This window comes from Heptranchias perlo, chromosome 29 (genome assembly GCF_035084215.1).
Source record: "Heptranchias perlo isolate sHepPer1 chromosome 29, sHepPer1.hap1, whole genome shotgun sequence".
In the NCBI taxonomy this organism is placed as follows: Eukaryota; Metazoa; Chordata; class Chondrichthyes; order Hexanchiformes; family Hexanchidae; genus Heptranchias; species Heptranchias perlo.
Window position 1 is genome coordinate 16,950,607 of NC_090353.1, and position 17,231 is coordinate 16,967,837.

The window sequence follows — 17,231 nt, forward strand, 5'->3', positions numbered from 1 at the left end:
TGTTGCATGGCAGGGAGAAAACTTATTGCTGGCAGAAAGGAGCTTGTTTAGTACAGGAGTGTCTTCAGGGGCTGCTGAGGTGGATACCATGGAGCTTCAGGGCCACCTATAAAATTTAAATTAATATACCTATAGTTCAAGATGCTGATTCTGTCCTATTCACTTATCATAGAATCTTACAGCACGGAAGGAGTCCATTCAGCCCATGGTGCTTATGTCGACATGTCGGGGACCATTCTAATTTTGTTAACGTAAGCGAGTCAAGTCGGCAGATTTCCATTTGCATCCCACTGCACCTCCTTTTCAATGTTATTTCAATTTGAACTTCTGGGCCCAGATAAGTCAGTCACTCAGGGCTTTGCTTTGCTTTCTCACCTCGAATGCAGATCTTAAAAAGAGAAAATGTACTTACTACTCTGGATTCATGGTTGAGATCTCACTCGGTTCGACCGTTTTGTCAGCTTTTTGCAGATTCTCAAACCAACACTGAAATAAATTTACAAGAAATGTTTTTGTTAGCCTGAAACTACTACACACCAACCGGGTAGAGGTGGTCAGCCTATCATCAAATGTAGCCGTAGCCCTGCAGAACCTTCACAGAAGAAGACACAAAAAGCGTACCAGAAATAGTGGGGAACTAAGGGACTAATGAGAGTGAAGAATTTAAAGTAATTAATATCAGTAGAGAAAAAGTACAGGAGAAACTAATAGGACTAAAAGCCGATAAATCCCCTGGACCTGATGGCCTACATCCTAGGGTTCTAAGAAAGGTGGCTGCAGAGATAGGGGATGCATTGGTTATGATCTTCCAAAATTCCCTAGATTCTAGAACGGTCCCAGCGGATTGGAAAGTAGCAAATATAACCCCGCTATTCAAGAAAGGAGGGAGAGAGAAAACAGGGAACTACAGGCCAGTTTGCCTGACATCGGTCATCAGGAAAATGGTGACATTAAGGAAGTGGTAACAGGGCACTTAGAAAATTATAATATGATTAGGCAGAGGCAACATGGTTTTATGAAAGGAAAATAGTGTTTGACAAATTTGAGTTTTTTGAGGATGTAACTAGCAGGGTAGATAAAGGGGAACCAGTGAATGTAGTATATTTGGATTTTCAAAAGGCAACCTATTGCGGTTTCAGCTAAGAAGGTTTTGGACTCTTAATCCGCTAATGAATGAAATTTATCAAACGTTCATAACAACAAAGTTCTCCCTCCCACAGTACATTACAGCAGGTAGTGCAGAGACCGGCCTCTTGCAGCCAGCCATACCGTGTCGACCGTACTCTTTCTGTTCATGTAGCACTTTGTTGAGATTTATTTTACATCTTTCTCAGAGTTTATTTCTGTCAGCTACACAGAGTGTATGTTCATGGTCAATATTGAGAAGTGTTGACAGTAGTGGTAAGCTGCATGTTTGTTCCTCTTTCATAGGAGGACGTACGTTGGAGCGATGCCTGGAAAAATCATTCAGTGCCTGAAGAAAACAAAGACTGAAAATCCATTAGTTCTTATTGATGAGGTAATTTTCTCTAAAATAGTTGTAATTAGCACCTGGGGCCTGATTTCAGAGGGCCTTTGCACCATTGGTGATCAAAAGTTCACTTTAGACTATGATTAACACTTCACATATATTCAGGATATATATTACACTGCATTTAATTGCATTCTGCTGATCTGTAATTATGGAACCAGTACATTGCATTATTGACTTGGATGTTTCTTGTCTGTTGCTGGTTGTATAGCATGCAGAGACTGCTCGTGTTTTGGATCGTCTACAATCACTTGTGCCTATTTATTACAGATTGATAAAATCGGTCGTGGTTATCAGGGAGATCCATCTTCAGCGCTCCTGGAGCTTCTCGATCCAGAGCAGAATTTTAACTTTTTGGACCATTACCTCGATGTGCCAGTTGATTTGTCAAAGGTACGTGTAGAGTTCCCTTCCTGTCTCAACCCTTACTCTGCTTTCCAGGACCTCCCGCCAGATTACTGCAGCAACAGTTACTTTCTTATGCCGTAATTCTAGTTTTCAGTTAAAGTGCTGCCTGTCAGTGTAAGTTCACAGCGCGATAATAAGTTCTTTTTTAGTTTATATTTTTTTTAGTGAATTCTAACACCTTTCAGAAAAAAATGATGAGAATTATTTTTTCAGCCATGTTTTATTTGATGTTGCTGAGTCCTCAAAATTCTGGTTGACATTTTAAGAACCAAAAAGACTTTGTCCCCAATTCAGAAATCATGATCGAACACCCAGTATTACGCTATTTTTGTTGCCCTTAATTTAAAGTCACTTAATTCAAATTATCTGGGGGTTTTTTAGCACTAAATTCCCACTTTGTGCTATTATTTACATTGTTTAATTTGAATTATAGGTTAATTCAAACGTTTGTAGTACAAAAAATGAATTTGAATTATTAGCAGTGCACCATATTCTGCCATGGAGTTTTTTTGATGACTATTACTCCTCCTGCTTCGATAGAGTTCCACATGGGCTAGCAGCTCTCCATTACCTCACTCCAGTGACTGTTCTTCATGCGTGAGTCTGACAGTGACTGTTGTCTGCTGTGCGACCAGGGAGGATATCGCAGCCAAGCACAATCCTGTCCTCGTGCACGTTCCAGTTGGAGTTGTGATCTAGTGATCAGGAGCAGGAAACCCCAGCTGATTTTTGTACTTGTTTTGTTTTTCTTCTCCCAACCCAAAAATACTGTGGCTAATTTTAGAACCTCTACTGGCATCCTGGCTGAGAACAGCTGACTCGGCACAGATTGAAGATTAAATCTGGGATTTTCAGATGCGTTTTCACTTCGTGCCATTAAAAAAATATATCCAGGAAACATCCATAAAACTTCTGTTTGTAAATTAATGCTAATGCGTATAAGTGACATTTATTGACCTGTTTTATAATCTGTGCTTGTTCTTGTGGTGTCAGTGAAGTGTGTAGTAAGCAGGGGACAGTGAGTTACATCTTGTGTATTGTTTTTTATTTTCGCTACTGTGAACTCTCAAGAATAGAAGTTAACATGTTGTAAATGTCAGTCAACACGAGGAATCCTGTATTTAAGAGCATTATAAAGTGAGGTTTATAATGCTCTAAGTGAGGAGTCATCTAATGGCTTGGTGTTAAATTCTGTCTCAACCATACAGACACTAATTAAACCCTGGTATGTAGTGATTTAGCTGATCTTAGCCAGGTGATGGTAGGAATGCTACATATGGTCTCAGCACCCAGGCCTAAGGATGGAAAAATCAACCAGGATTCCCACTTGTGATTGCTGTGACCCCTGCTGGAAATTGCCTGAGTGGGCATCAGATGAGAACAAGATTGAGGTTAGCTGTGATGACCTCCATGATAGAATGGTTCTGCCAACTCTCTGTCTACACTTGAACTCGAACAATGGCTGTGCACAATGAGTGTGAGATACTATAGGGCAGGATGTCCAAGTAAAGGACATAGTTAAAATCTCCCATGATTATTATTCTATCTCCAAATAAACTGGCAAGAGATAGGTAAAGGGGTACAGGGAACAGAGCTTTTACAATATGTGCAGGACTCCTTTCTTACCCAGTATGTAAAAACCCCAACAAGACAGGGAGCACTGCTGGATCTAGCAATGCGAAATGAACCAGTACAGGTAAGAGAAGTAAGCATTGGGGAACATCTAGGCAATAGCCATCACAACATAATAAGGTTTAAGATAAAGATTGAGAAGGACATAAGTAAGACAAAGACCAAAGTAATAAATTGGAAAAAAAGCTGATTTCAGCAGATGTGAATGGAACTAGGGAAAATTATCTGGGAAAATTTACTTATAAATAAAGAAATAGAACGGCAGTGGGAAACATTTAAAATGTTGATCAATAGAGTCCAGGAGCAATATATCCCATTAAAAAGCAAGAACAAACTAGCTAGTAATGATACACCATGGATGAATGAAGAAATAAGGGCAAAATTGAAACTAAAGAAAAAGGTATACACTAAGTACACAGACAACAAAGAAGAGGATGACAAAAGGGAATATGAAAAGGTTAGGAAAGAAGTTAAAACAATTAGGAAGGCAAAGAGAAACTACTAAATTAAATTATCAAGGAATATAAAAGGGAAATAATAAAGTATTCTATAGACATGTAAATAACAAAAGAAAAATCAGGGTAGGGCCTCTAAGGGATAGACACGATAAACTCACAGGTAATGACACCGAAATGGCAGAAATATTAAATAATTACTTTGCCTCCGTATTTATCAGGGAAACTAATATGGTGTGCGTGACATTAGAAGAAGAGATCAAAAAAGATCTATAAAGACATTTAAGATAGAAAAGGGGAGATAATTGATAAACTAATCAAACTTAGAGAGGATAAAACCCCTGGTCTGGATGGATTGCGTCCATGCATATTAAAAGAAGTTAGGGAAGAGATAGCAGAAGCAATATTACATATATATAAAAAATTATATATGTAATATTGACCGGAGGTCACCGGTTACGGTTATTGGCTTAGTACAAAGAGAAGAGTCAATTCTCTCTCAACTCTCACTTCGCTTTATTCACGTTGTTTTATCATATACATATAGCTTATACGTCTGGTTAGATATAGACATGCAGTTTGCACCAGGTTATACAGTTTTATACTCAAACTAGGATCTAAACGCACACCCACTAGGTTTCTCTGACACTCCGAGTGGTCACAGAATATAAAAGCTAATACCTGAAAAGGAGAGCTGACGCTGGCCAGGCGTTCCGTTCTCTCTCTCTTTTGACGTCGTCTCTACATCCCTGACGTAGGTTCTTCCACTTCCGCGATGGTTGGTCTCCGGAGTCTTCGCTCTGGCTCCACGCCCCAGATTCTTCATTCTTATTCCGAATCTTATCTCTTCAAGCTGTGCTGTCTCTCTCTCCTGTTGGTTTAGGCTTGCTCGCCTAGTCTGTGTCTTCTCCTCATTGGCTCTGTCCCAAGGACTTAGGTAGCATTACCTCATTACTCCTTTTCTAAATAAGGACTTGTGTCTTATCACATCTCCTTTGTCTTTCATGAAACTTAGCTAATTCAAACCAGTTCCAGCCAGCTCAGGCCAGCGACTGAACTCAGGTTACTTCAGTTCAAAAGTTGCTTTTGCCTGTGTGTCAGCAGTTCGGAATAAACTCAGTAGTTTCTGCAGGCCCTGGCCAACAATCAGAAAAGGGAATAGTGCTAGAGGACTAGCGGACAGCTAGTGTGATGCATACATTTAAAAAGGGAGATAGAACCAGTCCAGGGAACTATAGACCAATTAGCTTAACATAGGAAAGATAATACTCAAACATGTAATAGAAAAACATCTAGAAACTGAAAATCTAATAAAGAATAGTCAGCATGGATTTCAAAAGGGACAGTCATGCTTGACCAATCTTATTGAATTCTTTGAAGAAGTAACAGAAAGGGTAGACAAGGATAATGCAGTAGATGTAATATATTTGGATTTTCAAAAGGCCTTTGATAAGGAACCGCATAGTAGACTCATGACTAGGGTCAGTACATGTGCAGTCAGGGGACAGGTAGCAGAATGGATAGCAAGCTGGCTAGAAAACAGAGAGTAGGTGTTAACAGTAGATACTCAGACTGGCAAAAGGTGGGAAGTGATGTTCCACAAGGATCGGTGCTGGGACCACTGTTGTTCACCATTTATATAAACGATTTGGACTCTAATTGGAAGTACAATTTCAGAATTTGTGGACAATACCAAATTGGGGGGTATAGTTAATACTAAGGAGGACTGCGACAAAATACAGGAAGACATTAATAAACTTGCAGAATGGGTGTGTAATTGGCAAATGAATTTCAATATAGATAAGTGTGAGGTATTGCATTTTGGTAGGAAGAATAAGGGTACATATAGTGCTTGGATAGCAAGGGTCTAAAGGGCGTAGAGGAGCAGAGGGATCTGTGGGTACAGATACACAAATCACTAAAAGTAGCGACGCAGGTTAATAAGGCCACAAAAATGCAAACCAAGCATTGAGGTTCGTTGCTAGAGGGGTAGAATTGAAAAGCATAGAAGTTGTTAAACTTGTATAGAACCTTGGTTAGATCACACTTGGAGTACTGTGCACAGTTCTGGTCTCCATATTATAAAAAGGATATAGAGGCACTGGAGAAGGTGCAAAAAAGATTTACTAAGATGATACCAGAACTGGGAGATTGATTATACCTATCAGGAAAGATTGAGCAGACTGGGGCCCTTTTCTCTAGAAAAGGGAAGACTGGAGGGTAACCTGATAGAGGTCTTTTAGATTATGAAAGGGTTTAATTGGATAGACTTAGAGAAGATGTTTCCACTTGCTGGAGAGACCAGAACTAGGGGCCATAAATATAAGATAGTCACTAATAAATTCAGCAGGGAATTCAGGAGAAACTTCTTTACTCAGTGATGAGGATGTGAAACTCACTACCACAAGGAGTAGTTGAGGCGACTAGCATAAATGCATTTAAGGGGAAGCTAGATAAACACATGAGGGAGAAAGGAATGAAAGGAAATGCTGTTAGGGTTAGATGAAATAGGGAGGGAGGAGGCTCATGTGGAGCATAAACACCGGCATGGGCCTGTCTCTGTGCTGTACATTCTATGTAAACTTATATCTTCATGGGCTGCAAAAGTGTGTACTATGGAGTCTCATGGGAAACAGTACTAAAACAGCCCTTTCTAAATCTCCTGGGCCACCAAATTCAAACAGGACAAACCATCAAAGAAATATTGGCACAAAGAATATTAAGCTGCTTGGGCTTCACGGGCCAGATTACATGAGATCAGGGGTTGTATGTGGCCCAGGATTACAGGTTAGATACTCCTGTCTCAGGGCAGCTGGCACCTGTGAAGCCGTACCTAATGAGAATCAGGACTCTTGGGAAGGAGGGGAGAAAAAGGCTGTGTTACTGATTGACCTGGTCCAATCCTGTCCCTCTTAATTTGATAGGTACTTTTTATCTGCACTGCCAATGTGACTGAAACAATTCCAGAACCTCTCCGGGATCGAATGGAGATGATTAACATTTCTGGCTACGTAGCACAGGAGAAGCTTGCAATTGCTGAGGTACGTCCGTTCATTTAAAAACAGGCAGAATAGATATAAAGAAAACATTTTGCCCAGTTTTTTTTAACATGAAGATACTTGCCATAATTCTGGAATGGGCGTTTAATTGTGGATGTAATAGTGCCTAGATTACTTTGATATAAGCAAAGAATCTTGTCTGTGTTCTAAATTTCACATTAACCGTGTTCCAGTGCTAATTCTTCAGTGATAGCAGTCTTGCCTCTGAGTTGTAAGATCATGAGTTCAAGCCTCACTTCCAGCACTTCAGCATGCAGGAGTACTGCCATCTTTTGGTTGAGACATTAAACCAAGTCTTGCTCAAATAGATGTAAACGGTCCCGTGGCACTAAGCAGGGGAGTTCTTCTAGTGCCCTGAACGACATTTATCCCTTAACCAACACCATCAAAAACAGGTTAACTGGTCATTCATCTCATTTGTCGTTTGAGACCTTGCTATGTACAAATTGGCTGCTATGTACAAATTGGCTGCCATGTTTGTCTACAAAATAACACTGACTGCACTTCAGAAGTAGTTCATTGGCTGTAAGGCACTTGGGACATCCTGAGGACATGAAAGGCGCTACACAAATGCAATTTTTTTCTTCAGGATTGTAAACTTGGACTCTCTTATTGCAGCGTTATCTAGTTCCTCAAGCAATGAATGGCTGCGGCCTGAACAAAGAGAATGCGCAGATCACATCTGAAGCACTTACTGTTCTGATCAAACAGTATTGCAGGGAGAGCGGGGTTCGCAACCTGCAAAAACAGGTGGAGAAGGTAAGTGCACCGTGGCTACAGGCGTGAACCGTCCGCCCGGGAGAAGGCTGCTCAGTGTACAGATAACAGTGTATTCAACATCAGTGTACAACAAAATACCCCAATCTATAAACTGAAATCTTTCTCAAAATGGTATGAATGGAATTTCTTTTTAAAAAATTTAAATGTTTAAAAACTCTGCAACCTAACTTTCTACCACAGTGGATAGGACGTAGGACTGGACATGTAGTGGTGCAAGAAAGGTTTTTTTTTCATTGTATTCTCCCTTCCTTCCTCTGTCATACTTTATTAAATATATAGAGAGGGCGTCTCCATCTTGGGATTTTAAAAAAAAACTATTGAAATCCTAATGTTTTTATATCTGAATAGCTTTTGAAAGTGGTTCTGTCGAGCATGTCTGGTCGAGAAGCACTCCCTGGAGTGGCTGGGGCAGGTGGCAATGTGCTGCAATAATGTCCAATCTCTCCACACTCCTCATCTGAGAAAACCAGAAGTGAAATCTAAAACTAGCTTTTATGATTTAACTTATTTTTAAGCTTGCAAATGACACTGTATTTACAGAAGTAGTTATATTAATCTTGTGAATTATACCTTTAAACCTCTTCACTGTCATCTCTCATTGTACTGGTGAACTTTTTCGAAAAGGCAGGGTTAGTTCCAGCCTGTTTCCCACTGAATAACTGTGCTCCTCACTGAGGCTGGCTACCAAACAGATTAGCACCTCTTATGGATCAATCCGAAATTCAGCCCGAGTTTCACAAGGAAGAAATTGTGCGATGGGAATCGTCTTTGGGCTCATTTCAGCACTGGTAAAATTTTATTACAGCAGACAAAGACTGAGAGCCTTGTGAAGTAATTGTGTTTCAGCTACACAATGGAACGTGTACAAAATTCCCTGCTGGAGTACAGGCAAAAATATTGGGTTATTAAAAATAAAATTAGATGCCAGGATGAAAGAGTTAATGTAAGAGAGCTATCCTAATAGTTCAGAGGTGTAGTCTCTGTTTCAAAGCAAAAACCAAGGTTTGCTGCCTGGTTTGAGTTATTTGATCTCAACTACAACAGTGATGAAGGCACTGCAACACAATGGGCTCAGCAGGGAGGAAAGAAATCAGCCAGGATTCCCATCCCTGATCTCTATCCAATGACCCCCTGCTGGAAAGAGTGAGTGTGTGTGTTTACATGCACGTGTATGCACTGAATGAGGACACGATCATGCTCGTATTTGGGAGTAGGCCGCTGCAGATTGTTCTGCTGAGCTGATATTACTTTGAGATTCCTCTGTACTGCTTTTAAAGACCTGGATGCACATGTAGTTGAGCTTGTGTTTAATCTCAATTTGACATTTGTGTGTGTGTTTTCCCAGAGGAGTGATCTGGATCTCTACAACCACAAGTGACATGATTTCTCTTCTGCAGGTGCTTCGCAAGGCTGCGTATAAAATTGTACACAAAGAGGCTGACATGGTCGTGGCAACACCCGAGAACCTCCAGGATTTTGTCGGAAAACCTATTTTCACGGTGGACAGGATGTATGATGTCACTCCTTCAGGAGTTGTAATGGGTTTAGCCTGGACAGCCATGGGTAAGTGGATGAGCTCTGCATTTAAAGAGTGAGTCATAGTAGGATATTAATGTATTTCTGCCTACTTCCATCTCCGTAATATCGCCTGTCTCTGTCCCTGCTGGAAACCCTTATCCATGCTTTTGTTACTTCCAGACTCCATTATTCCAATGCTCTCCTAGATGGCCTCCCATTTTCCACCCTCCATAAACTTATCCAAAATGCTGCTGCCCTTATCCCCTAACTCCTGCCAAGTCCCATTCGCCCATCACCCCTGTGCTCGCTGACCGACATTGGCTTCAGGTCCACCAACACCTGGATTTTTAAAAATTCTCATCCTCATTCAATCCCTCCATGGCCTCGCCCATTCCTATCTCTGTAACGTCCTCCAGCCCTACAACCCTCTGCATTCCTCCAATTCTGACCTCCTGTGCATCCCCCTCACCTCTCCGTTTGCGATTGTGCCTTCAGCCGTCTAGGCCCTAAGCTCTGGAATTCCCTTCCTAAACCTCCGTCTCTACCTCTCTCTCCTCCTTTTTAAGATGTTCTTTAAAACCTACATCTTTGACCAAGCTTTTGGTCACCTGTCCTAATGTCTCCTCCTTTGGCTCAGTGTAAATTTCTTGTCTGATTACGCTCCTGTGAAGCGCGGTGGGATGTTTTACTACACTAAAGGTACTACATAAATGCAAGTTGTTGTTCAGAGAGAAGCCTGTTGTTCTATCTGGCTTCATCCAACTCTTTCTGTGAGATATCCCTATTGTTTATAAAATGTAATAACCAAGAATCCCTTCAAATGTGGGAACCTGCCTACATACTTTATGAAACCAGTTTTGAAATCTAGTTCCTCACCTACACTATCAGTTTGTTCTATGTGTCGATCAGCCTTTTGCTAAATTTTCCCTGAATTCCCTATTTACTTTTGTTTCCTTATCAACTTATCAAACCGTTTTGTAATTTTAAAAACTTATAACAAGTCACCACATTTTTTTCTCTTTTCGAGAGAAAAGTTCTCGGGTATAAAAAGGTCTGTTCATAGCTTGATCCTCTTAAGTTCTGGTATTAGTCTTGTAGCCATCCACTGAATCCTCTCGAATAAAATTATATCCTCTAAGTAAAAGAACAAACTGACAATACTTGCTCTTGCTAAGGCCAAGTGTAATTTTAAAATTGCCTCTTTCTATTTTATATAGTCTACCCCTTGCTAGGTAGCTGAACATTTTTTTAAACTGCATGAGAATACTGCACTGACTGAAATGACCAATCCTCCAATATTCCCAGCTCACTCTCCTGCCTGATACCTCCAGTATATTCCTACTTTCTATACAGTATATTCCTACATATTCCACATTACCTTTTCTTTTGCCAAATCTCACCATATTCCATTTACTTACATTGAACTGCATCTGCCACTTCTTTGCCCACAAACCCAACATCTCCAATTCCTCCTGAATTTGTACATTTTTGGTGACATATGAATTTAATCCAATTAATTTACAAAAAAAAATGTTGCTGTAACTAAAATTATTTTCCGTCTTTATATTGCTGTTCTCATTTGAATGGTTATATTTAAACTGATTGCATTTGTTGGGATTTGGCTTAGCAGACATGCAGTGAAAGAACTGATTTAATACATATTTGAAGATATGCAACCACTGAAACCCTAGGAATAATGGGTGTATCTTCAGATTTTGATTATGATCCCTTGGTTTATCAATTTCCAAGTTTAGCTGCCCTACATCATCAGCACTTCGAATCCTAACATCTTATATCACAGAAGGAGGCCATTCAGCCTGTCATGCCTGTGCTGGCTCTTTCAAAGAGCTGTCCAATTTAGTCCCACACCCCAGCTTTTTCCCCATAACCCTGCAAATTAGACCTCTTCAAATACATGTCCAATTGCCTTTTGAAAGTTCCAATGGAAGCTGCCTCCACCACCCTTTCAGGTGATGCATTCCAGATCTTAACAACCCTCTGTGAAAGAATTTCTCCTCATTTCCCCTCCAGTTCTTTTGCAAATTATTTTAAATCTATGACCTCTGGTTACCGATCCACTTGCCAGAGGAAACAGTTTCTTCCTACTTGTTCTATCAAAACCCCTCATTATTTTGAATACCTCTATTGGGTCTCCCCTTAACCTTGTTTGCTCTAATGAGAACAATCCTAGCTTCTCCAATCTCTCCACATAACTGAAGTCCCTCATTCCTGGTATCATCCTGGTAAACCTCCACTGTACCCTCTCTAAGGCTTTGACATCCTTCCTAAAGTGTGGTGCCCTGAATTGTACACAATACTCCAGCTGAGGACTAACAATGATTTGTAAAGGTTTAGCATAACTTCCTTTGATTTTTGTATTCAATGCCCCTATTTACAAAACCAAGTATCCCAGACGCTTTCTTAACCACTTTATCAATTTGTCCTGCTACCTTCAAAGATTTGTGAATATGCAACTCCCTCAAAATAGTACCATTTAGATTATATTGCCTCTCCATGTAGTTCCATCCAAAGTGCATCACTTCACACTCATCAGCATTGAATTGCATCTGCCATATGTCTTCCCATTTCCTCAGTCTGTCTATATCCTCCTAACTATTTACTACGTTGCCAAGTTTTGTATCATTGTACTTCCTATACCCAAGTCCAGGTCATTTTTATATATAACAAAAAAAACGATGGTCCTAATACTGAATCCTGGGGGACTCCACTGCAAACTTCTCTCCACTCAGAAAAACATCCATTCGCCACTACTCTCTGCCTCCTATCCCTTAGTCAATTACGTACTCAAGTTACCACCGTCCTTTTAATATCATGTGCTTCTATTTTCGGAATAAGCCTGTATGTGGTATTTTATGAACTGCCATTTGAAAGTCCATGTATACAACATCTACTGCACTACCTTCATCAACCCTCTCTTTTATTTCATAGAAGTTACAACATGGAAACAGGCCCTTCGGCCCAACATGTCCATGTCGCCCAGTTTATACCACTAAGCTAGTCCCAATTGCCTGCACTTGGCCCATATCCCTCTATACCCATCTTACCCATGTAACTGTCCAAATGCTTTTTAAAAGACAAAATTGTACCCGCCTCTACTACTGCCTCTGGCAGCTCGTTCCAGACACTCACCACCCTTTGAGTGAAAAAATTGCCCCTCTGGACCCTTTTGTATCTCTCCCCTCTCACCTTAAATCTATGCCCCCTCGTTATAGACTCCCCTACCTTTGGGAAAAGATTTTGACTATCGACCTTATCTATGCCCCTCATTATTTTATAGACTTCTATAAGATCACCCCTTAACCTCCTACTCTCCAGGGAAAAAAGTCCCAGTCTGACTAACCTCTCCCTGTAAGTCAAACCATCAAGTCCCGGTAGCATCCTAGTAAATCTTTTCTGCACTCTTTCTAGTTTAATAATATCCTTTCTATAATAGGGTGACCAGAACTGTACACAGTACTCCAAGTGTGGCCTCACCAATGCCCTGTACAACTTCAACAAGACATCCCAACTCCTGCATTCAATGTTCTGACCAATGAAACCAAGCATGCCGAATGCCTTCTTCACCACCCTATCCACCTGTGACTCCACTTTCAAGGAGCTATGAATCTGTACTCCTAGATCTCTTTGTTCTATAACTCTCCCCAACGCCCTACCATTAACGGAGTAGGTCCTGGCCCGATTTGATCTACCAAAATGCATCACCTCACATTTATCTAAATTAAACTCCATCTGCCATTCATCGGCCCACTGGCCCAATTGATCAAGATCCCGTTGCAATCCCAGATAACCTTCTTCACTGTCCACAATGCCACCAATCTTGGTGTCATCTGCAAACTTACTAACCATGCCTCCTAAATTCTCATCCAAATCATTAATATAAATAACAAATAACAGCGGACCCAGCACCGATCCCTGAGGCACACCGCTGGACACAGGCATCCAGTTTGAAAAACAACCCTCTACAACCACCCTCTGTCTTCTGTCGTCAAGCCAATTTTGTATCCAATTGGCTACCTCTCCTTGAATCCCTGATGCACTTGATGGCTAGTTACCATCACCGTTATATCGGTATAACCTCCTTCAGTGCAACAGCCAGCCTCAAGAGATCCCTGTTCCTCTGACTCCAGCCTCTTTTGCATCCCCTTCGTCCAAGCTATTGGCTGCCATGCTTGCAGTCACCTGCTCCCACTCTCTGGAATTTCATCAAAGAATTCAATCAGGTTAGTCAAACACAATTTGCCTTTAGCAAATCTGTGATGGCTGTACCTTATTAACTCATGCTTCTCCACCACTGATGTTAGACTGATTAGCCTGTAGTTACCAAGTTTATCCCTCTCCCCTTTTTTGAACAGGGGTGTAACATTTGCAATCCTCCAGTCCTCTGGCACCACTCCCAATATCCAAGGAGGATTGAAAGATTGTGGTCAGAGCTTCTGCTGCCTCCACCTTAGCTTCCCTCTGCAACCTAGATTACATCCCATGTGGACCGGGAGACTTGTTAACTGAGTGATGCCAAATTATTTAACATCTCCTTTCCAGCTATTTTAATCTTATCCAATATCTCTACTCCCTCCTCCTCTACTGCGACATTAATTTCATCCTCTTTTGTGAAGACAGATACAAAGTACTCATTCAGTACCTCAGTTGTGCCCTCTGCCTCCACAAGATTTCCTTTTTTGTCCCTAATTGGCTCCACCATTCCTATAACTATCCTTTTACTTTTTATGTTTAAAAAAGATTTTTGGGTTCCCTTTTATGTTACCCACAAATGTTTTCTCATATTCTCTCTTTGCCCTTCTCGTATCCTTTTTCAATTTTCCCCTGCATTCTCTGTATTCTGCCTGGTTTTCTACTGTATTCTGTACCTGACATTTATCATAAACCTTCTTTTTCTCTTTCATGGTAACCTCTATTTCCTTTGTCATCCAGGGAGCTCTAGCTTTGGGTGCCCCATCTTTCCTCCTTATGGGAATATGCTTGGTTTGTACCTGAACTATCTGCACCTTGAAGGCCTGCCATTGCTCATTTACTGTTTTCCTGGCCAATCTTTGTTTCCAGTCCACCTGTGCTAGATCCCTGAAATTGGCTCTCTTCCAGTTGGGTATTTTCACCTTCGATTTTTCTTTAAAAACCTAATTATATTATGATCACTATTACCTAGATGTTCTCTCACCGAAACACACTCCTCTTGCCCTACTTCATTCCCCAAAACTAGATTCAGCACTGATTCCTTCCTTGTTGGGCTCAAAACATACTGATTTAAGAAAGTTCTCCTGTACACATTTTAGGAATTCTTCACCCTCCTTGCCTTTTACACATTTTTTTTCCAGTCTATATTAGGGTAATTGAAGTCCCCTACTATTACTGCTCTATTATTTTTACATTTCTCTGAAATTTGCCCACAGATTTGGTCCTCTATCTCCTTCTCACCATTTAGGGGTCTGTAGTAAACACCCAGCAACGTAACAGCTCCTATTCTGTTCCTTAGCTCTGACCAAACAGATTGTCTTTGAACCCTCTAGTCTGTCGTCCCTCTGTAGAACTGTAATATTATCCTTGATCAGTACTGCCACCCGCACCCCACTTCCCCCAAACTTTTTTCCTTCCCTATCCCTTATGAATATATTGTAGCCAGGAATGTTTAAGCCAGGTCTCCATTATAGCCACTATGTCCAAGAGATCTAGGAGTACAGGTTCATAGCTACTTGAAAGTGGAGTCACAGGTGGATAGGGTGGTGAAGAAGGCATTCAGCATGCTTGGTTTCATTGGTCAGAACATTGAATACAGGAGTTGGGATGTCTTGTTGAAGTTGTACAAGACATTAGTAAGGCCACACTTGGAATACTGTGTACAGTTCTGGTCACCCTATTATAGAAAGGATATTATTAAACTAGAAAGAGTGCAGAAAAGATTTACTAGGATGCTACCGGGATTTGATGGTTTGACTTATAGGGAGAGGTTGGATAGACTGAGACTTTTTTCCCTGGAGAGTAGGAGGTTTAGGGGTGATCTTATAGAAGTCTATAAAATAATGAGGGGCATAGATAAGGTAGATAGTCAAAATCTTTTCCCAAAGGTAGGGGAGTCTTTAACGAGGGGGCATAGATTTAAGGTGAGAGGGGAGAGATACAAAAGGGTCCAGAGGGGCAATTTTTCACTCAAAGGGTAGTGAGTGTCTGGAACGAGCTGCCAGAGGCAGTAGTAGAGGCGGGTACAATTTTGTCTTTTAAAAAGCATTTGGACAGTTACATGGGTAAGATGGGTATAGAGGGATATGGGCCAAGTGCAGGCAATTGGGACTAGCTTAGTGGTATAAACTGGGCGACATGGACATGTTGGGCCGAAGGGCCTGTTTCCATGTTGTAAACTTCTATGATTCTATGCTTGCCTGTTCCTCCTAGTCTATCTGGTGGTCACCCACTCTCTTTCCCCTTGAACTCTCTATAGCTGCGGGGTAACCACCTCCTGAAATGTGCTATCCACGAAACTCTCAGCTTTCCGTATACACTATAGTGACGCCAGCCGCCCCTCAAGTTCTGAATCTCTGAGCTCGAGCAGTTGATGGCACTTCCTGCATATGTGGTTGTCTAGGACAGGGTGTTCTGGAGTTCCCACGTGGCACAAGATGTGCATGTGACAGGCCCCACCAATCCTGCCATGTTAGCTAAGTTATTTAAAAATGTTTGTTTAGCTTTAAGGCTATTTAACTGTTTAGCCAACACTAAAACACAAACTCTAACGACTAAAAACACTGACCAATAAACTAAATACTTAAACTAACTTAAAACTAACCACCAAAAGCACTAACCAATAAACTACTTATCTGTAAAATACCCCCGCCGCTCCTCCTCGTGTTGTGACATCACTTTTTGGGGTTTTTTTTGTCTGTTTCAGACCCCCTGCGTTGCTCTCGGCTGCTCCTTTATACTGTTGCCGGAGCGGGGGGCGGGGGGGGAGGATTCCGGTGCTTTTTCTGGGCTCTTAAAACAAAATTTTCAACAGGAGAAAGGGGGAGAAAATCGTTCTCTGAAAAGGGTTACTGATTGTGCAACTATGTAAACTGGTTGCATTAAATCTTTTCTGAGGATATGAACCCTACTATTTTCTGTTCCATCCCCTTTGGGGGGATGTGCATGAACTGCACCAGGGAGGGTGGTGAACCTGTTCCCAGCCTACCAATGATCCAGAACTGGCCACTGGGAACAGTGTAAGATGACCCTTTCTTTCTACATTCCAACCCTTGCAGAATCCAGCTTAGGAACTTCTCATAATGATAAACTCCGATGTGGAATTTGATGACAGGGGACCTCTGGTGATCCAGGTGTCAATTTTACTTTATTTCTCAGAACCAATCTGCAGGCTATATGAAAACCATATGTCAACAGCGGAGAACAGTATAAGTTTTAGTATTTCAATTGTAAATATCTTTACTACCCACCTCATCTTCAGTTACAGGTGGTAAGTAGCCAAGAGGAACTGGGAGAAAATAAAAAGGATTTTGCAACAAAAGAAAACTCGTGAATTAACAGTATTCTTCATAATCCTCACAATCAGGTGGTTCAACTCTCTTTGTTGAAACTTCTCTTCGTCGACCAAGGAACAAGGAAAATGAGGATGGCTCTCTTGAAGTGACGGGGCAGCTGGGAGATGTGATGAAGGAAAGTGCAAAAATTGCCTATACGTTTTCCAGAGCCTTTCTCATGCAGAAAGACGCTACCAATGATTTCCTAACGCAATCACACATTCACCTCCATGTGCCTGAGGTAAGCGTTGAGTACAATGTCTGAGAAACTTTTTAATAAACCGGTTATTGTTTAGCTAATACT

At 41.1% G+C, this 17,231-nt stretch overlaps 1 protein-coding gene across 1 annotated transcript in view; it reads left to right on the plus strand.

Annotated features, from left to right (window-relative positions):
- Positions 1-17,231, plus strand: part of lonp1 (lon peptidase 1, mitochondrial) — a 34,396-nt gene that overhangs the window by 14,537 nt on the left and 2,628 nt on the right. The window contains exons 11-16 of the mRNA XM_067968172.1: positions 1,432-1,519; positions 1,802-1,924; positions 6,951-7,067; positions 7,704-7,844; positions 9,263-9,428; positions 16,960-17,168. Coding sequence (XP_067824273.1) covers positions 1,432-1,519; positions 1,802-1,924; positions 6,951-7,067; positions 7,704-7,844; positions 9,263-9,428; positions 16,960-17,168 — 844 coding nt within the window. The remainder of the gene's footprint in view (positions 1-1,431; positions 1,520-1,801; positions 1,925-6,950; positions 7,068-7,703; positions 7,845-9,262; positions 9,429-16,959; positions 17,169-17,231) is intronic.